General features: G+C 33.6%; 8 protein-coding genes across 8 annotated transcripts; 5 read left to right on the forward strand and 3 right to left on the reverse strand.

Moving 5' to 3' along the window:
* Positions 1 to 445: 445 nt before the first annotated feature.
* On the forward strand, positions 446 to 3,724 carry SAPINGB_P000857 (uncharacterized protein; the record flags this gene model as incomplete). The annotated part of the gene is made up of 1 exon (XM_031995580.1): positions 446 to 3,724. One exon carries the CDS (start codon positions 446 to 448, stop codon positions 3,722 to 3,724), a length of 3,279 nt encoding a protein of 1,092 aa, XP_031851471.1.
* A 1,224-nt stretch (positions 3,725 to 4,948) lies between these two features.
* On the forward strand, positions 4,949 to 7,237 carry SAPINGB_P000858 (uncharacterized protein; the record flags this gene model as incomplete). Its single annotated transcript, XM_031995581.1, has 1 exon — positions 4,949 to 7,237. The coding sequence occupies one exon, from the start codon at positions 4,949 to 4,951 to the stop codon at positions 7,235 to 7,237; it is 2,289 nt and encodes a 762-aa protein (XP_031851472.1).
* A 154-nt stretch (positions 7,238 to 7,391) lies between these two features.
* SAPINGB_P000859 (uncharacterized protein) lies at positions 7,392 to 8,276 on the reverse strand (the record flags this gene model as incomplete). The annotated part of the gene is made up of 1 exon (XM_031995582.1): positions 7,392 to 8,276. One exon carries the CDS (start codon positions 8,274 to 8,276, stop codon positions 7,392 to 7,394), a length of 885 nt encoding a protein of 294 aa, XP_031851473.1.
* Positions 8,277 to 8,870: 594 nt separating this feature from the next.
* On the forward strand, positions 8,871 to 9,905 carry SAPINGB_P000860 (uncharacterized protein; the record flags this gene model as incomplete). Its single annotated transcript, XM_031995583.1, has 1 exon — positions 8,871 to 9,905. One exon carries the CDS (start codon positions 8,871 to 8,873, stop codon positions 9,903 to 9,905), a length of 1,035 nt encoding a protein of 344 aa, XP_031851474.1.
* A 155-nt stretch (positions 9,906 to 10,060) lies between these two features.
* SAPINGB_P000861 (uncharacterized protein) lies at positions 10,061 to 11,662 on the reverse strand (the record flags this gene model as incomplete). The annotated part of the gene is made up of 1 exon (XM_031995584.1): positions 10,061 to 11,662. The coding sequence occupies one exon, from the start codon at positions 11,660 to 11,662 to the stop codon at positions 10,061 to 10,063; it is 1,602 nt and encodes a 533-aa protein (XP_031851475.1).
* Positions 11,663 to 13,405: 1,743 nt separating this feature from the next.
* SAPINGB_P000862 (uncharacterized protein) lies at positions 13,406 to 14,984 on the forward strand (the record flags this gene model as incomplete). The annotated part of the gene is made up of 3 exons (XM_031995585.1): positions 13,406 to 13,948; positions 14,006 to 14,045; positions 14,113 to 14,984. The coding sequence occupies 3 exons, from the start codon at positions 13,406 to 13,408 to the stop codon at positions 14,982 to 14,984; spliced, it is 1,455 nt and encodes a 484-aa protein (XP_031851476.1).
* Positions 14,985 to 15,550: 566 nt separating this feature from the next.
* Positions 15,551 to 18,478, forward strand: SAPINGB_P000863 (uncharacterized protein; the record flags this gene model as incomplete). Its single annotated transcript, XM_031995586.1, has 2 exons — positions 15,551 to 15,610; positions 16,400 to 18,478. 2 exons carry the CDS (start codon positions 15,551 to 15,553, stop codon positions 18,476 to 18,478), a joined length of 2,139 nt encoding a protein of 712 aa, XP_031851477.1.
* Positions 18,479 to 19,354: 876 nt separating this feature from the next.
* Positions 19,355 to 19,636, reverse strand: SAPINGB_P000864 (uncharacterized protein; the record flags this gene model as incomplete). The annotated part of the gene is made up of 1 exon (XM_031995587.1): positions 19,355 to 19,636. One exon carries the CDS (start codon positions 19,634 to 19,636, stop codon positions 19,355 to 19,357), a length of 282 nt encoding a protein of 93 aa, XP_031851478.1.
* Positions 19,637 to 20,399: the final 763 nt, after the last annotated feature.

Here is a 20,399-nt window from a genome sequence, read left to right on the forward strand (position 1 = left end):
GAAGAATTTATTTAATTTTTTTTTATTGTAACCAAGCTTTTTTTTTTTTTTTTTTTTTTTTTTTTCAAAGAAAAAATAAATAAAAATTGTTTGGAAGTTTAAAAGCATACAGTAGCATAGCCCCTAAAATTTTAATATAGGGGCATATCATAAATCTAAATTATTTTTTTTAATATGGGCACATGCCTTCTACTCACACATCTTTATTCAAAAACAAATAGTACAAATAAAAAAAAATTAGGAGTGAGCGATTTTGAAAACCATTATGTAGAAATGTCCATGTAAATTGTTTAATAGAAATACTGAAATTCAAAAAAAAAAAAAAAGAGAGAAACTATATAAAGTCCCAAAATTTTTCAATCTTTGAAATTTATTTCTATACACAATACATTCATACATTTCTATCAGTGGTAATCTTTATTAAATCTACTCATTAATTCGACCCATGTCTCACGACAGTTCCAGCGAGCTCAAAAGAAGCTTGACTTCAGAAAGTCAAAGCTATCTTGAAAAGAGCAATAGCAATCTTCCAGAGAAAAATATTACATTTGATGTTGATATTGAAGCCCAAAGACATGTCGCTTTCGGAGCACCTTTGTCAAGAAGACCTTCTCTTCATCGTCGTCTGTCTGATGTTTCTCTGCAAGAAAGGGTTCCTGCTGAATCAGTGTTGCCGATTGCCTTCCAGACAATCTCACACCAAATCAGCGATGCTGGAACTGAAGAACACCTTGATGAAAAAGCTAAGCAGTTTGCTGACAAGAAGTGGCACGTTATAGAACCAAATGAAGTGGCTCTAGAGTTGAACACAAATATGGTTTCTGGTTTGAGTGAATCAGAACACTCAATTATTTTAGGGGAAATTGGTCCAAATGTTCAATCAAAACCCCCTTCTGGAATTTTCCGTAAAATTATCAGCTACTTTTTTGGAGGATTCGGTCTTTTACTAATGGTTGGTGGAATTTTATGCTGTATTTCTTGGAAACCCTTGGGACAGCCTCCACTTGTGGCTAATTTGGTTCTTGGTGTTATCTTGTTCATTGTTTTTATTTCTCAAGCTGGTTTTAATTTCATTCAGGATTTTTCATCCTCAAAAGTTATGGATTCTATTCAAAATCACATGCCTGCTGAATGTAAAGTTATCCGAAGCTCAAATACTTTTGAAATTAAAGTCAGAGACTTAGTTCCTGGTGATATTGTTATTTTGGAAATGGGAAATAAAGTTCCTGCTGATGTTAGAATTTTTGAACATTCTCATGACCTGTCTTTTGATCGGTCAGTCTTAACTGGTGAATCAAAACCAATTCCTGCTTCAGTCAAAGCGGAAATTCAAGAAAGCAATTACTTAGAATCTACTTGTATTGCCATGCAAGGTACCTTTTGTGTTATGGGAACTGGTAAAGGAATTGTTATTAGTACTGGAGACAGAACGGTTTTTGGACAAATCGCAAAGATTTCATCTGTACCAAAAAATGATCTTTCTCCTTTACAAAAAGAAATTTTGCGGTTTATCATAATTACTGTTTCAGTTGTCATCTTTTTAATTGTTCTTGTCTGTATTTTATGGGGAGCTTGGTTGCGCAAAACATTCCCCAACTGGATCACTGTTCCTACACTCATTGTTGATATAGTCTCAATTGCTGTAGCTTTCATTCCCGAAGGCTTACCTATTGCATTAACAACTTGTCTTATTATTACTGCTGGTGTCATGAAAAATAAACAAATTCTTTGCAAATCACTATCTGTTGTTGAGACTTTAGGGTCTGTTTCTGTTCTTTGTTCAGATAAAACTGGTACTTTGACTAAAAATAAAATGTTTGTCACTGCCGGAACAATTGGAATTGAAGAACTTGATGCTTTTAGGGAAGAAGACAACGATACTGAGACCAAATTACATCAAATTGAGGGCATGCAACTGTTCCATGCAGTCACTGGTTTGTGTAATACTTCTTCATTTGATCCACGCACTATTCATTTGCCACTCAAAGAAAGGGTCATTTTTTCTAATGCTACAGATCAAGCAATCTTTAGATTTGCTGAAAAAGTTGGGTCTACAGAAAAATTAAGAAATCTTTGGCATATGATGGCAGAACTTCCTTTTAACTCAAAAGTCAAATTCATGGCACGTTTATATGAGCCTCGTGACTCCTTGGCTGGTGAAAATTGTCATGTTCCTAAAGGTAGTCTTCTTTTCACGATTAAAGGTGCCCCAGACATTTTGTTTGAAAACTGTTCTCATTATCTTCAAGGAAATGAAATTGTTGAGTTTGATGAAGAGACTAAATCTAAAATCATGAAAATCCAACAAGATTGGGCCAGTCAAGGACAAAGAGTTGTTCTTCTTGCTTCAAAAGTTGTTCAAAACAACAAGCCTCAAGATTTCTGGCTTGAGCAACGAGATGCCTCAGACTACCTTACTTCTCTTTCTGTGAACGGCTTAACACTTGTTGGGCTAGTTGGTATCACAGATCCTCCAAAGGATGATATCTTCAATGTTGTCAATGTTCTTAGGGGTGCTGGTGTTCGTTTATCCATGGTTACTGGTGATTTCGAGCTTACTGCGGTTGCGATTGCCCGTAAATGTGGTATTATCACTCATGATACTGTGGACCGTTCAGGTGATTTATTACTGTATCAAGATAATGAAGGACTAATCGATAGAGCGGTGGTAATAACTTCGACAGACTTGAACACATTGCAAGATGAAGAATGGGAAGTTCTTACAAATTATTCGGAAATTGTTTTTGCAAGAGCCACACCTGATCAAAAACTCAGAATTGTTGAGAAATTTCAAGCTGCAGGAAACGTTGTCGGTATGACTGGTGATGGTGTTAATGATGCTCCCTCATTAAAAAAAGCAGATGTCGGTATAGCTATGGCTGAGGGTTCTGATGTTGCAAAGGAAGCATCTGATTTAGTTTTGCTGGCAGAGTTTTCTTCAATAATAGATGCCTTATTATATGGACGTCTTGTTTTTGAAAATTTAAGAAAAACAATTGCTTATCTTCTTCCTGCTGGTACATTTGCTGAGTTGTGGGCCGTTTTACTAAACATTATTTTTGGATTACCTCAAGCCCTATCATCTTTTAACATGATTATCATTTGTTGTTTGACAGATTGTGCAGGTGCTATCACAATTGCTTATGAGTCTCCTGAAAAAAACTTGCTAAAGAAAAAACCCCGTTCTATTTCGAAAGAAAGATTAGTCGACTTTAAGTTGTTTCTTCATTCTTATTTTACCGTTGGTACATATTACACATTTGCTTCCATGCTTGTTTGTTTTATTCATTTTCAAAGAAAAGGCATTCCTTTTAGTGCACTAACTTTGTCATATGGCAACTTCAAAGATGGTATATCAGCTGAAGAAGTTGCTCGTATAGGCGAACAAGCCTCTTCGGTTTACTTCATTAATCTGGTCATAATGCAATTTTTTAATCTCATGGCTGTCAGAACTCGGTATTTGTCTATATTTCAGCATCCACCGATTTTTAACAAGGAAACACAAAATTTATTGATGTTTGCTGCTATGGCCTTCGCATTGGGAGTTACATTTCTTTTTAACTACATTCCATGGTTTCATAGAGTTGTCGGTACTTCCCATGTTCAAGTCGAGTATTACTTTATTGCAGTTGGTTTTGGGTCAATGTTGCTGGCATATGATGAGATTAGAAAATACTTCGTAAGAAAGTATCCGGAAGGGTTTTTGGCCAAGATTGCTTGGTAAATATAGAAATTTATTTGTCTTCGTTTATCAATTATATAGCTTATATATATATATATATTCATTAATTATACTATTATACTACATAATTACCCCCACATGGTCTAATGTTTTAATAAAAATGTTTTTAAAAAACCTTGAAAAGTTTTGAAATTTAATTAGGTTATTAACAATGTTTAAACTCATTCATTTTTATTTTGATAGTTATACATCAAAATATAGCTGATCTAATTTAATAGAATATTTATATTAACAAAAGATACAACGACTTAAATCTTTTATCAGATATCTTTTTATAGATGTAATTAATTAGCTGAATCAGTTGATTATATTTCAAATGTTCTAGTGAATGATTTTTGATCTATTTTTTTTTTTGCATAAATTGATTTAAATATTTTTTTTTAAAAAAAATCACTCAAAACAAGCCAAATTTTATACCTTTTTGTTAATGATAAACAAATTTGATATAAACTAAACTGAACTACAGTACGGTTAGATACAAAAAAAAAAAAAACATACACAGAGGAAGCTTAAGTCGCTAGTCAAGTTACAAATCCGCTTTTTGCCGCATGCCATCGTGTTACAGAATAATTGAAAATTTTTTTTGGAGAATTATTCTGAAAGTTCAAAAAGCAATAAAGTTGTAACAAAAATTTACAAGTTACATATTATGTAATAAAAACAAATTAAAAAAAAACTTAAAATAATCATGGTCACGTGCAACATTTTTTTATATAACATATCTCCTTGTTTGTCTTGAAAAAAAATCTTCTCTTTTTTCTTTTTTTCAAAAACAACAATCAAATAAAGAATTCTTTCAAAGTTCTCAAGATTTTTCGACAGAATAATCTGAATATTTTTGTTCTTTAATTGAAAGTATTTTTTTTATTTGAAAAATAAATTTACACAAACGCGTTAGTGGTTTTCTGAACTTATTGGTAGCTTTTAAGAGGCCCCTGTTCGTGTCTTATAATGCGATTTCCACTCCAGGTATATTCTTTGGTCTTTTTTCTTTTATTCATTTAACTAATATTTTTTTTTCTTGTAGCATTGAAAAGTTCTCTTACATATATCCCTTGCGAAGATTATCATTTATTTTATCTTAAGGTAATTATTTTTTTTTTTGGAATTTCGATCTGTCATTAACTTAAAATTACTAACTTTTTTTCTTAATTTCTAAAGAAATTTAGACCTTTTCATTCAAGCAGAAGCATAAATCCTGTCGCTATGAGTGTAACAGTAAAATCCGAGCGTCAATCGACGCAGATTGATGTAAAAAACGCGTCTGCTTCAGTTGCAGAAACAAAAAAGCGTAAATCAACACCATCAACTAATGGCAGATCTAAAAAAGTTAAAACCGAAGACGAAGATAAAAAACCAGCTTCTGCTAAGAAAAAAGAAACTGTCCCTACCAAAACAAAATCTACTGCTTCTAATGGTAAATCGAAGCCAGCTACAACTAAAAAAAGTACTCCCAAAACAAAGGCTTCCCCTAAAGCTGCAAATACCCCTAAAAAAGAAGAAAGCGAAGACCTGGATGATTATCCGGAGGATGATGAAGAAGAAGAGTATAAATGGTGGGAACAATCTGAAGATACTGACAATTCAATCAAGTGGACTACTCTTTCTCATAATGGGGTTCTTTTTCCACCTGAATATGTACCTCTTCCTAAGAATATCCATCTTATTTATGATGGAAAGGCAGTCTCTCTTCCCCCCGAAGCAGAGGAGGTTGCAGGGTTTTTTGGTGCAATGGTTGAAACCGATCATGCCCAGAATCCTGTTTTTCAGAAAAACTTTTTTAATGATTTTGTTGCGGTATTGAAAGAAACTAAACAGCCAGCTCTCGATAAACAGACCAATACACCGGTCCGTATCCAAAGCTTCGAAAAATGTGATTTCACGGTTATGCATAATTATTTTTCAGCAGAACGAGAGAAAAAGCGTAATCTTCCGTCGTCTGAAAAGAAAAGGATTAAAGCTGAGCGCGATGATCTCGAAGCTCCTTATAAATTTGCGTTTTTAGATGGTCGCAAAGAGGCTCTTGGTAATTTTAGAATTGAGCCTCCTGGTCTTTTCCGAGGACGTGGTGCTCATCCCAAAACTGGAAAGCTGAAAAGAAGGGTTAAACCTGAAGATATTACAATAAATATTGGTAAAGAGGCTAAGATACCTGAACCACCATCAGGACACAAATGGGCCGAGGTCAAACACGATAATACTGTTGCCTGGCTTGCAACTTGGCGTGAAAATATCAATGGTGCTACTAAGTATGTCATGCTAGCTGCAACTTCTTCTCTTAAAGGTATGAGTGATTTCAAAAAATTTGAAAAAGCTCGCGAGCTCAAAAATCACATTAATCGTATTCGAAAGGACTACGTAAAGGAACTGAAGGATCCTACCATGCTTGCTCGTCAACGTGCTACTGCAACTTATCTCATTGATGTGCTTGCCTTAAGAGCAGGTGGTGAAAAGGGAGAAGATGAAGCCGACACTGTAGGTTGTTGTTCTCTTCGTTATGAACATGTTTCTTTAAAACCCCCCAACATTGTTGTTTTTGACTTTTTGGGTAAAGACTCCGTGCCTTACCATAATGAAATGGAAGTCACACCTCAAGTTTTCAAAAACTTAAAGATTTTCAAAAAGCCGCCCAAAGTCACTGGTGATCAAATTTTTGATCGTTTGGATCCATCTATTCTTAACAAGCATCTTCAAAATTATATGCCTGGTCTTACAGCTAAAGTGTTCCGTACATTTAACGCTACACATACAATGCAACAACAATTGGATCTTATTCCTAATAAAGGTACAGTAGCGGAAAAAATTGTCGCCTATAACTCAGCTAATCGGCAAGTTGCTATTTTGTGTAACCATCAAAAAGCAATTGGCAAAACCCATGAAACTACAATCGAAAAGATTGAAGATAAGATCAAAGAATATAAGTGGAAACGAACCATTCTCAAAAAGACCATGGTTGCGATTGATCCTAATATCAAAAAGAAACGCAAAGCTTATTTTGAAGATATGTCCGAATTTACCAAGGCTGAACTTGTTGAAATTGTTAAAAAGTTTTACGAACGTGAAAAAGAAAGATGGACTAAAAAGTTTGAGCGAATGTTTGAACGTCAAAAGATAGAAAAGGTTCCCGTTGAAGACAAGGTCTATCAAAAGGACTTAAAGGAAAAGATTAGTGGCATTAAGGCACAGGAAAAGGCATCTTTGGCGGATGTCAAGAGTCAAAAGATTGAGCCTAAGCCTAGTCAAACAATTGAAAAGCTCGAAGCTCAGGTTGCCAAGTTAGATGAACAGATTAAGAATACTCAGCTTAATCTTCAAGACAAGGAGGATAACTCACAAGTTGCATTGGGCACCAGTAAGCTCAATTATATCGACCCTCGTCTAACAGTCATGTTCTCCAAAAAGTATGATGTTCCAATTGAAAGACTTTTTGGGAAGTCCATGCGTGAAAAGTTCAAGTGGGCAATTGAGAGTGCTGATGAAAATTGGAGATTTTAAAATAGATTTAGCAATTGAATGCTGTTGTACCTAAATTATAGCCCGTGTATATTAACAACCACTGATTTTCTTATGAATTTCTTTAAATAAGTAGAGTAGTAAATCAATATAAATTTGCCTTTTAAAAATAGTGCACTTCTTATAAATAATTTCGTTAAGCTTTACGAAGCCATTGAGGTGCGAAATCAGAATCATACTCGATAACTTCCTTAAAACGTTCAATAAATTCCAAATCAGCATCTGATTTACCATTTGCAAATTTAATATATTCATCAAATGTTGTTGCAAGAGACCACCCTTGAAGTAAAACTCGCATAACGCCAATGAGGACGCCAATTCGATGTTTTCCTTTGTTTGAATTCAAAAGTACTGGTAAGTTTCTGGTATCAAGAATAATTTCGAGTGCTTCTTTGATAATGTCTTTGTTGTTTTCTCGAAATGGTTCTTTTGCCGAAGGCTGATGAAAATGAACTAGACGAATATTTTGCTCTTTGGCCCATTCTTGATACCGCTGAAATATCTTCACACTGTTAATGTCCTTTCCTTTGTCTTTGCTGGAGGGTGGATCTCCAATATAGACTATTGTGCGGAGATTCAAATTCTCAATAAATGGGTGGTTGATTTCCAAAGGGTGTCCAGATCGATAAACATCTTCGGCTACTAATGCAAAATTAAGTGGAGGAACTAAAAGCTTTACATTACATAATCGAATTGTTTTTTGAAGCTGACTGTCCTGTGTACTGGGTTCTTGTTTAGTTCTTTGAACCTCATATGACTGAGATTGAAATCTATTACTAGGTTCTTGATCCATTTGTGTCTCTTGTTCAACTTCATTCGAATTCGCAAAACTGTTGTTTCCATAAGTATTTTCTCTATTGACATCATCAAATTGTAAGTCTATTGAGTATTGGTTTCTATTTAAAAGATTTCCGGTACTTGTTTGGATATTGTTTGATGGTGGTATTAGTAAATCATCTTCGGTGTTCTCATTAAAAGATCCAGAAATAGGAACTATTTTTTGTTGATCAAACCCAGACATTTATGTGACTTTTTTCTGATATATTCTGATATATTTATTGATAAATTTAACTATGAACTTATTAGGAACTCGTAATGGAAAGTTATTTAATAATATGTTTACTCGAGCATGGCCTTTAGCCAACATATGTATATTAGAGAATTACTTTGTTACAATTTATATTCATTTAAATTTTGTAACATTATTGGCACGTGCAAAAACAGTTCAATTTGTATCAGATGTTTAATGCCGACAATTCCTTAAATTGTGGCTTATAATAATAAAATAATAATAATAATAATAGTAATAAAAATACTAAAAATAATAAAAATAATAAAAATTGTAAGTTCATTCTTGTATTTACTTCTTTTCTTCATCTAGAATTTCAATGCTTTATTAACATCACCTTAATTTTGAGGTTAGAAATTCTTGAAACAAAATCGTTTTGACCTACATTCATTATGCCTGACCTTTACTAAATATTTTTTGATTGGTTGCCTTAATTAAAGGCCACTAATAAAATTGTGAGTCATATATGTTACAACTAAAACATTTCAGCACTTATGCAGTTTCTCTCATTTTGAGATTGCAAGCATTCAACTATATTAAATATTCATGTCTTCAGAAAGTCCTATTAGAGTTCTGCTTGTTGGAGCAGGTGCAGTTGGTTTAATTTATGCTAGCTATCTTGATTGTCATTCTAATGTACAAGTCACAGTATTAGCCCGATCAAATTTTACCTCCATCAAAAATCATGGTTCAGAAATCAGAATTTTGACTGATCCTCCCAAAATAACGACTTACAAGCCATATGAAGTTATTGAATGGAACGAAAAAACACTTGTATCATTTAATAAAGAAAATGCTTTTGACTATGTAATCATTGCGACTAAGTCACTTGGAAAAGATGCTCTTCAAGGACTGCAAAATTTTATGACACCAGAAAAAACGTTAATTATTTTATTTCAAAACGGCATTGAGATTGAGAGACCTTATCTTGATTCTTATCCTGGAATTCCACTCGCTTCTGCCGTTGTTCGTGTTGCAGCCAGTTCTGACGGTCTGAGAGTAGCAGAAATGTATCCAGGTGGCATGCGGGTAATTGCTGGATTAACCCACAATTATGCTGGACAGATAAGCCTTGAGAAAAAACTTACACAACTCATGAACTTGTCTTTGAATGGAGGGATTGAAAAGTTTTCTTTATCCTCGAACATTGACGCGGCAAGATGGGAGAAAATGCTATGGAACGGCACCTTTAACATGTTGGCATCTATTATGGACCTTAATACTGGTGAACTTTTAGAAGCTGGTTTAGAAGGAATGCTTCGGCAAATGATGACTGAAATTTGGCAAATTGCTCATGCCATTTTTGGTTCAGAATCCAAAGACTGGCCTTCTATCTCTAAGGTTGACGAATTGATGGCATGGACACTTACTCATGTTCCAGCGACATTTGTTCCCAGTACACTTCAAGACGTTCGAAAAGGAAACCAAATCGAAATCGAAGCAATAATGGGTAACACTATTAGAGCTGCTGAAAGAGAGAAAGTAGATGTTCCAACATTGAATAATATTTACCAACTTCTTAATGCAGTGAATTACAGATTGAAATTAAAGGCATCTCATAAATTTGCTAAATCGAAATAGGAAAAAAAACATGGAAGAACAAGTCATTGAAATTTATATTAATTCAAACCACCAAATTACTTTTTTTTTTATATTTATCAGTAATACATTTTTAATCAAAGATCAACATATGAAACTATGAATTTCAATAAAGCCATAAAACAATGTTTCACGACTTAAAAGAATTTGTACCCTTTAAATTTTCGAGCTGGAAGATTTAGTTTGAAAAGACGATCAATTTCGGAGTATGTTCTATTAGCAGTCTCAGGAAGTCTAAAGTATGTCCAAACTAACGTCAAAATTCCTAATACGAAGAACACAAAGCATGTTTTTCCGCTCCAGTTTGCCTTTTGAGGATTCAACATGTATGGCACCGCTATTTGAAAAACAACACCCCATAGTGAATAGGCAGTAGTGGCTAATGCAATTGTTTTTTCTCTTAATCTGACAGAAGGAATCTCAGAAACAATGATAAACGCAACAGGGCCAATGGTCAAGTCATAAATAAATGCAAAAACAAAAAAAAAGATAGACTGGCCCCAAGCATATTTGGTCGAATTATTATTTTTTCTAGGAATATCTAGTATTCCAATAAAAAACATCACTAAAGCCATAAGAATTAATCCTCCCAGGTAGTTTGCTCGACGGCCAAAGCGAAATGTTAAAAACCAGGATATAATATTTCCAATGAATCCTACTGCTGTGAGTCCTAAAGCTATTTTAAACGCATTTGTCTCGCTGATTCCAGCCATTTCAAAGAAATATGCAACATATCCAAACATGGGATTACCACAAAGAGCTTGACAGCTCCATACCATACATGCAATTTCCGTCCGGCGTAAATCTGTTTCACGAAAGCAATCACTCCAAGTAATGCTATTGTCTATTTTTCTTGCCTCTTTGTCTGTTTTGACAATTGTATTTAAGTACTTCTCTAGCTGATCCGTGTTATTAAAAGATGTTAGTCTTTTAAGAGATTGTCGTGCGTCGCTAACTCTATCCTTTCTGACAAGCCACCAAGGAGACTCGGGTGCAAACGGAAGAACACATAATATCATTACAGGCCATATCCATTGAATTCCAAAAGGTATTCTGTAAGCCCATTGACTTTTGACATTAACAAAACCATTCATGACACCCATGTTGATGAACTGACCGATAACCCATGCTAAGTTAATATATGCAGTTAGTATACCTCTAAGCTGAAGTGGGCAAACCTCACTAGCATATGTAGGAGCCAGTGTGTTAAAAACACCCCATAATATACCACTAAGTATCAAACCTGCACAGAGCATTCCAATTGAAGTGGCGAAGAAAACAATAAACAGTATACCTATAATCATGATTAATGCACCTATTAGTGTATATTTTCGACCAAATTTGGAAGCAAAATATCCAACACCAAGTCCACCAATGACTCTCCCTACTGGAGAACCCATACCTAAAGCAGTCTGCCAAGCCGCTGAAATTGAATAAGTCCCATCATGAAGCAGCTCACCGTAGTATTTTTGAAAAGCTGGTTGTGCATAGAAACCACTGACAAGGGCACCGTCATATCCATCCATTACTATCGTTAAAGATACAACAATGCACCAAAACACTGCTTTTTTGTATAGTAAGAAAGAATCAAAGACACTAAGCTCGTGTTCAAATCTATTAATATTATTAATTGGAAGTTGTATACATTCATCATCTTCAAAGCCAGTAGAAGTTGATGTAATGATTGTTTCTGTAAGAAAGTTGGATTTTCGATTTTCAAGAGAAATATCTGAAATCATGGAGACTATTTCATTTTTGTTTTTTTATTTATTTAAATTTGATGGTAAGCTTCCTCTTTATATCTCAGAATTTAATTCTATATCTATTTATGCTTGTGCAAATTTTAATTTCTCAATATAATACGCAAACTATTGTTTAAAAGAAAATAGAACCATCAGTATCTTAATAGGGAACTCGAAGCAATAGACTTTTATCTTTTTGGAAAAAAAACTCAGTCAAAAATAGAGATTAAAGTTTCACAAATTCACGATAGATATGTAGTTATTATCATAAACATTAGGGTAATATTCTAGATCCATCAAGCGCTCAATTTAGGGAAATATTTATAGTCTTGTTTTAATCTGTTTATGTTTGAAAAAAAAAACAATAAAAAAACTGTTTAAAAAGTCTTTCAAAACTATTTCTGTGTCTTCAAAATATAATTTTAAGAAACACTATCCTGAACATAATAAATGCCTAGTTTTATTATAATTCATGCTAAGAATCATTTTAACTGTGCTTATAGTTTACCTCTTTAAAAAAGTAAAGGCTTTTAAGTCAATACTTTTTTAAATAAAATCAAAAAATATATTTAAATTGTAAATTATCTTAAAATATTTACTTTTCTAATAAAATTCACAAGTACTTCTTTTTGAACTATATATTAGGTATTTTTATAAGCAGTTTTTGATTAGTTCATTTTATTTATGTACCTTTTTTGTATTGACTGTTGAAAATAGGTAACGCAAAAAATAAAACGGGGTTGACCAGTTGATAAATATCAAATGGTCATCATTGTTATAAATAAAGTGTTTTTTTACATAACTCCATCTATTTTAATTGTAAGAGAAAAGAAACAGCCGTTGAATCTTTATTATCCAAAATAAAATGTATCGTGTTTCGCTATCTTTTCAACAACAAAAAATCTTATAATTTCTGGCTTCTCCTGCTCTTTCATAGTTCTTTTACCCAGTTTTAGTTTAAATAATCTTTTTAGAAAATTCCATTTTCATAGAAAGAAAAATTTTGGTTTAGTGTAATCAAATTAATTTGTCAATAGTGTTTAAAAAACAGTGCATGTCAGTTATCTAGCATACAAAATTGACACATTGGTTACTACTCAAAGATCAAGCATGAATAGTTTTGTAGCTTAATCTCCTTCATCAACAACTTCTTTTATTACAATTGCGAGTATTAAAGTTTGAAATCTTTGGTGGGAATTTCACTACAGTTTTTTAAAAAAAAAAACTCAAGCAAACCAAATGTTTTTTTAATGAAAAAAAAGATGATTCATGTTACTTTTAGGAATACAAAGGAATCATTCAAACAACTAGTAAGGACCTATAACTGTATAATAGTGATTCTAGTAGGTCTAGGTCCTTTTTTAAAATTCAGATGTAAACATCATATGAACAGCAAGTTTAAGTACCCCGCAATATTAAAAACCTAAAGGAAAACAATGACAGCTCATACTGTGAATTTGAGATATGTTCATTTTGATCAGCACCCTCTAATAAACTTATGTTTGATTTTATTAAAGACCTAATTTTTTTTTAAAGGAATCGTTCTAAGATAGAATTTTCTTTAAAAAAAAGTTTATAAATAACAGGAAAAATTCCTTTTTTATTTTCATTTTGTTTTATTTATCTACAATCCATTCAATACAATCTTGAAAAAGAATATTCATCATCTCGAATCTATCTCAACTTTCAAAATTAAGCCGCACAAATAAGTTTTTACTAATCTAAGTAATAAAAAATAAAATGCCAATTCCAACTTCTGCCAATTTCCTTGAAGCTTCCGAAAGCATCATTGATTTCCAGAATTTTGATGGAACAGGTCTTAAACGCCCCTCTGACTTGCCCGCCCCTACCTACGAGTCTAGAAAAAAGTTGCTAGAACTTTTGTCTGAAAGTCATCGAGTTTACAATCTCTTGTACTCTCAAGAGTTGCGCTATCATAACCATACACCCCATGTTTTAATTTCCATGTATTATTTGGGTTGCAGTGCTCAGCAACTTGAAAAATACTTTCAAAATATCGTCAAATCTCTTTTGCTTTGGAAAGATATTGACAGTTTGCCTGTGAGAGATGAAACATGGAGTGAATATATTGCTGATAAACAGCATGTTCGAGGCTATTTTGACTTTTATTCCGAAAAATCCGTAAACACTAAGAAGAAAAATTGGAAATTATTGGTAAACAAGTATTTGACAAAATCGTTTTCTGACAAACAAACTGGAAAGTTAAAGAGGCTTTTAGATGGATTTTTTGGAGGACTAATGCATACAGTGATTCATTTAGGAGTAAGTCTAAACAAGAAATAATGCAGTTGAAAATTTCTAACTTTTTTTTTTAATAAGTATGCTATGGAGCTTGACGACGAAAATTTAGGAATTGAAGGTGAGTTAAAAAAAATCTGTTTAGTCTAGACTCTTTTTTTTTTTTTACTAATAGTATTTTTGTATAGCAATAACCTTGGCAACCACAGAATATAATGATTATGGTTTAGATAAACTTATGGGAGAAAATGCAGTTCTTACCAGGTCATCTTTAAAGAAAGAGTCTGATGGGCCAGGAGATAGTGTATTGCATATTCTTGAACTTATTCAAGGAGATCATAGATTTGATACTGGCCCTGTTATCATTCATCCCGATCAGTTTTTTGCTGGGTTAATTTCAAAACAAGATCTTATTGCTGAGTATGCAAATAAACTTGTGATAACTCAAGAAAATCTAAATCAGGTATTGCATGAGCTACTCCACGCAGCTGTTCTTCTCACGTTTACGACCTATAGGGATGAGGATGCTGAAAAGGGACAGCCTTGTTATAGTTTTTTTCTTTTGCATCTACTTACTTCTCTTCATGCCATCATTGAGATTTGGAATATATCTTTCGGTAATCAACAAGCGAAGGAAGCGAGCCAAGCAGTTATTGTTGAGGACGAGTTTGTGGGGGTTGTTCTAGACTATTGGATTACATTTATTGGGGTATATGTGTTTCAATTACGGCCTACATTTAAAGAGTCCCGTGTGGATGTGACTATTGAGGCTTTTGGCCGCAATAGGCAGCATATGCCGGCTCAAAATAAAGTCTGGGGTGAAATTCACCAGATATTATTTGGCGACGGAACCAAAAAGGTTGACTACGACTGCCACATTCTCAAGTGCATCCGATGTCTTTTATTTGTCCAGGAGTATTTGAAAGATGAGTACGGAGACCCCAGTATTTATTCAAAGATGGCATTTATGATGGCTGCAACAATGCCTGGTAAAAGGTTTGTTGGGTTCCCTGGTGAAGACGGTTTGATGTTGGATATTGTCGGTGGTGGGGAGAAATAAGACTTAATTCTTGTATTAGGTAATCTCTTGGAGCCGAGATTAGCGAAATAGGATTAAAGCAAGTTTTTGAGCCTCCCCAACAGCATCTTTACAAGTGAAATATTTGCTGCGTGCTGTCAAATCACGGGTCATGTATTATGTATTTATTATAATTTATGTATCCAACATCTTATTCAAACGAATGTCGCACGCCTTTGCTTAGGACTGCGCTAGTATATATATATATATATTAGATATATTCTTGGTGACGAGTAGGTCGAGCGTAAATTTTCTAAACCTTTAAGATTTGCCACCTCCTCACCAGTGGGTGGGGCATTTCTGCTCACCATCAAAGCGATCTGGTATTATTTTTTTCTCAGTATCGGAAAAGGATATATATATATATATATATGCCCATATTAACAAAGCTTTTTTTTTTTTTTTTCTTTGGAGAGAAATATGACAGACAGCCTTTGGTGCTACTAAAAGCATCTTTTTCTATCTTTCAGTCCAAAATGAGCAATTTTGTGTTATTGCCGGTATTGCAATTGGTAAATAAACCCGATGCCAAGATTACACAGTCCTTTATGGCACAAACTAAATCCGTTGCCGTTGCCGATATGGAATCACAGCGGCATGCGCACATAGTCAGCCCGTGACTTTTTGGATCTCTACCGCACTATGTTTTTTTTAAGTTACACAATATCCTCGGATTTTTCCAATGGGCTAAGCTCCGGGGTTGGCCCAGAAAATCTTATTTCTCGTCTTTTGTTCCACTCCACAATCTTCTTTTTTTTTTTTTTAATATTTTATTTTCATCCCCTTAATATTTCTAAATATATGAACGAAAAAGTGAAAACACACTGTACAGGTGTGGATATCATCTTTCTGTTTGAATCTTTTTTTTTTAAAAATAACCATCTTTCTTTATGCTGCGAGACTGTTTTTGGTCTTTAAGACAATTTTAATAGTTGTTGTCCAAATTTCACGTTTCAAATTTCTTTTTTTTATTTTTTTTATATTTTTTTTTACTTTTCTTTTTGGCTGAAATATGAGCCCTAGAAAATCAAGTTCTTCAACTTATTTTCTTCTTTACTCTTTGATAATACTAAAAAAAGAAGAGTAAAATATATTGGTGTCAATATATTTGACTCTTAAATTATCATCTCCTTTTTTCTGAGATCATGGATAAAAATAAATCAAGCACCCCACCTCCAAGAAAGAGAGTGCGAAAGACCCTCTCTTGTGCACCTTGCAGAAAAAGGAAAATAAAGGTTCGTTAAAAATGATATATCTTTTAAGAATAAATTTTGATCAGTTTGGTCGATTATTGATAGATCAACCAAATTTTTTTTTTTAATTTTTTTTTAATGTTTTCAACTTTTTCAATTTTTAAGCTTTTTTTTTTCAAAAATTTGTTTTAACATATTGTCTAGTGTGATCACAAACAACCTTGTGGCCAATGTATACTTAGAGGTTTTAAGGATCAGTGTCAATACGAAGTTTCTAATCGTTGGGGTTATTCCAATGATCCACATGAATCACCTGAACAAACGCCAACTCCAACTCCAACTCCAACTCCAATTCCAACTTCAGTAACAACTTTACCTTCCATCTCTTCTGATTCTATTCCTAATGTTAAGTTTATTAATACGTTCTCCTCAACTTCCGTTTCTTCTACTCTCTCTACTTGTGCAGTTATTCCGTCAATTATACCAGAGTCAGGATCAACTTCTATTTCCCCTACAGAGTCAACCTGGAATGGGAGCTCCTCTTCTGGTTCAAGAGGAGTCTTAATGTATCCTCATAATGGTTTCCCAAACGATTACAATTTCAAACACAACCAATCGTTACAATTTTCAAAAGAAAATCGAAAATATTCTACTTTGGATTCAAATAATCGATCTCTTCCATATCCAGCCAAATTATCATCCAGCTCACAATTACCTTCCAACCTAATCGAGATTACCAACTCACCAATTTCTCAGCAAGATGGCGAATTTCTAATCAATGAAACTCGACGATTATGTTCATTTTTGCCAGTAATGAACTGGGACAAAATTTACCAGACTTTTCAAGAATGGAATAAATTGGATATAACACCACCAGGCTCAAACTGTGACCTCTTATCAATGTTGATGGTGATATCTATAGGCTGCAAAATTTCATCTCACAACAACCTCGCAAATCCAATTTTCTTTCAGCAATGGATTGATAACTTGATTGGAGAAGCAAGTAAAGAGCTTTATTATTATTACCCTCCTTCATTTTACGGGATGAACGATATAACAGCATATTTATTAAGTGCAAGTTATCTTTGTTATGATGATACAGATCATATTGGAATATCGTGGACAAAAATGACAATGATTACTGCTTCTCTACAAAGACTAGGATACAGATTTAACATTAACGATCAGCAAAATATAATCAATACAGTATGGTTAAGATATTTTAAAGGAACTGAAAAACTTATCGCCTTTAGTATGAGAACCCAGTCTCTTTTGAACTCTACGCTTTTCCCCCATATCTTAGAGGCTTCAAGTGCTGATGGTACTTTTCCATCTGTAAGGCTTTCTCTGTTTGAAGCCATCGACAATATTCTAGAAAACATATATTCCGTTCGTCATCTTGTTCATCCAAGAAATTTAAGCAAGTATGAAAACTTGGTGCGGAAAATTGGCACAGATTTTGCCAACACCTTTACTCCCCAACAACTCCAGGATCCTAAAATTAAATATCAGATCCTTACGATTCAATCTCTTTGTAATTCTATTATTTTACTCATATACCGACCTTATATCATAACTATTCCTGATACCACAGTGGAAACAGAAATTTTTCGGCGAAAAGGAACATCGGCAGCCATTGGTACAATAGAAACAATGATTCAATTTTTGGAGGGGGATCCAGCTACATTCAAGATTTACAAATGGTTTTCTTGGGTTGATATACTAATGGGCGCATTTGAAGCATGTGTGCTTTTGATATTAGACCACAATACACGCCAAAAGTTGTCTATTTCTCCCGATCAAAGTTACATGATTCAGAGGTTTGCCATTCGATTATTTAAATGTCAAGATGCATCTACGCGTTCTTCTGGTAATAGCGCAAAGAGTAGTAGTAGCACAAGTCAGGCTAGTCCTCAGCAATCAAATGATGGTTGCCCACAGGCTCCAGAAAAAAACTCAATAGAATCAGTCTGCTGGAACTGTACTGATTTTAACTGGCGAGTGAACTTGGTCGAAAAGTGTCGGATCCACTTTATGAGACTCTCAACAGGGGAGCTGAGTAGGCCCGCCAAAGCTGCAACAATACTAACTGCCATGCTTGGAAATATGAAAGTCACTCAAGTTCCTAAGCTTTTTGGGCCTTTCACAAAAGCTTTGGAGGGTTCATCGCGTTATATTATTGCACAATATGATGAAAGTTTTTTTGCAAAAGTCGGGTCGGAAAGATCAATTGAGTTTAATCAAAGGATCGGGCTCGCAATTAATGACACTATGACTTTTTAATGATTACAATTACAAAATATAATAAAATAAATTTTTTTATTTTATAGGAATACGCTATATACTTTTTGAAGGTTATTGAAATTAATAACGGAGTTGGTTGTATTCATTCCGAAAAAAATATACATGCAAGATTGTGAGCCATGGCTTAGAATGTCACTCGATTTCGCTTACATCATGATATTATTGAACTATGATCATGTATAGTTCAATATTATAAATTGTAATAAGCTCATTTGTAATTTGTATTTATCAACTTCAGAAATGATTCACGCAAAGCCCGTAAATTCAGATGTCAATTTTAGCGTTCATAAAGAAGAATGTTCATCCGGGTAACTTGAAAAAGAAATTTTGAAGAAAAATGATAATCACCACCAAAAATCAAAGATACGAAAATCATGGCAATTCAGCATATTACCGAGAAATCAATTCTTTGACAAGCCATGATACCTGAGGTATGGCCATTTCATAATTATGTTATAACATCAAAAACTTGTATTTTCCCCTATAGTAATCATTTAAACCTAAAATTTCAAGACCTAGGACAAAATCTTTTATAACTAACATTGTTTAGAATAACATAAATATATATAATTATGATAAAGGCGGTTAAAATAACAAATTTCCTGGAATTTATAAAGAAAAGCAGATTTATTTCAAACAAAAAAAAAGAAAAAAAAAAAACTAAAGTATTTTATTTAAAAAATTTAACATTCATTCATCATTAAGTTAGGAGTCGCTAGTTCGAAAAACAGAAATGTACAAATAAGTGCAGGTTAGATTTGCCTTCAACTTGGAACAATCGGTTTGCTCAGATCCATCCTTTTGTATTATCGTGGAGAAATTAAAAAAAAATAAAAGCTGCTTTTAATTACAGATTTAGTAAATCAAAGCACCTCCAATTTGTTCTGTGTGAGCTTCAATCACGTCATTGTCGCCAATGTCAAGAGAAGCAGGTGTATCAGTATCTCTGATACGTTCGCCATCATACAAGAATCTGAGAGCAGAGTGATCCTTGCCCGTTCGCTTGCAGAATGCGTCCATGACTTTCTTAAGCTGCGTTGTCTTCTTAATCTTAAAAAAGACGTCTGTACTGGAGTCAGTGACCTTGATGTTGATGTGTTCAGTTTCAGGCTTTGGTTCCTTGGGTTGTTCAGACATTGTTGAAAATAAAAGTTGTTGATGAGCTGGAAACAAAAAGAGTTGGACGAATCCTTTTAAATTACAAGCTGTTTAATTGAATTAAGTTAATAACTGAGGCTCTCAAGATAAAATCCCGAAACGTTGGTAGTTTAGTAAACAAAGTAAAGAGCAAAAAAAAAAAAATAAGAAGGAAAAGTTTGAAAGGAAACGAAAAATGTAAACAAAAACAAAACAAAACAAAAACAATAAGGTACACTATTTTAGATTTTTGGCTTAGTATGTAAGTCCGGGTAAGTGCAATTTTTTTTAACAATTGCTGATTAAAGTAAGACTTATCTCAACCATTGACTTAATCTATGGATCACTTGAAAAAAGTCCTACAAGACATGATGATATTTAGAAATAAAAATTTATTAAAATATGAACTATATAGTTGATCAATACTACAACAGAAATGACAGCAATCTCCCAAATCAAAAATATTAAATTGCAACTTTGAGCAATCTCAGGTATTAAAAAATAGCCAAAAGGTGGTGAGAGGCGGCTATTCTCCACACAACCCACTCACATCAAACTTGGATTCCGAGGAATACAAGTAAGCAGTGTGAGAATAAACGGTTAACAAATACCCATCATCATCGATTGTTTAGTTGTGAGGAAAAAAAAAAGAAGAAGAGAAGAATGAAAATTTGAGTGACTTATATATAAAATATTTTTCAGCCGGGTAACTTTAAAAATTTTTCACTGAACATTCAAGTTGACGCATAGTGTGTCATAGTTG

Source organism: Magnusiomyces paraingens (genome assembly GCF_902498895.1).
Source record: "Magnusiomyces paraingens strain CBS 517.90 genome assembly, contig: contig1, whole genome shotgun sequence".
NCBI classification, from domain to species: domain Eukaryota; kingdom Fungi; phylum Ascomycota; class Dipodascomycetes; order Dipodascales; family Dipodascaceae; genus Magnusiomyces; species Magnusiomyces paraingens.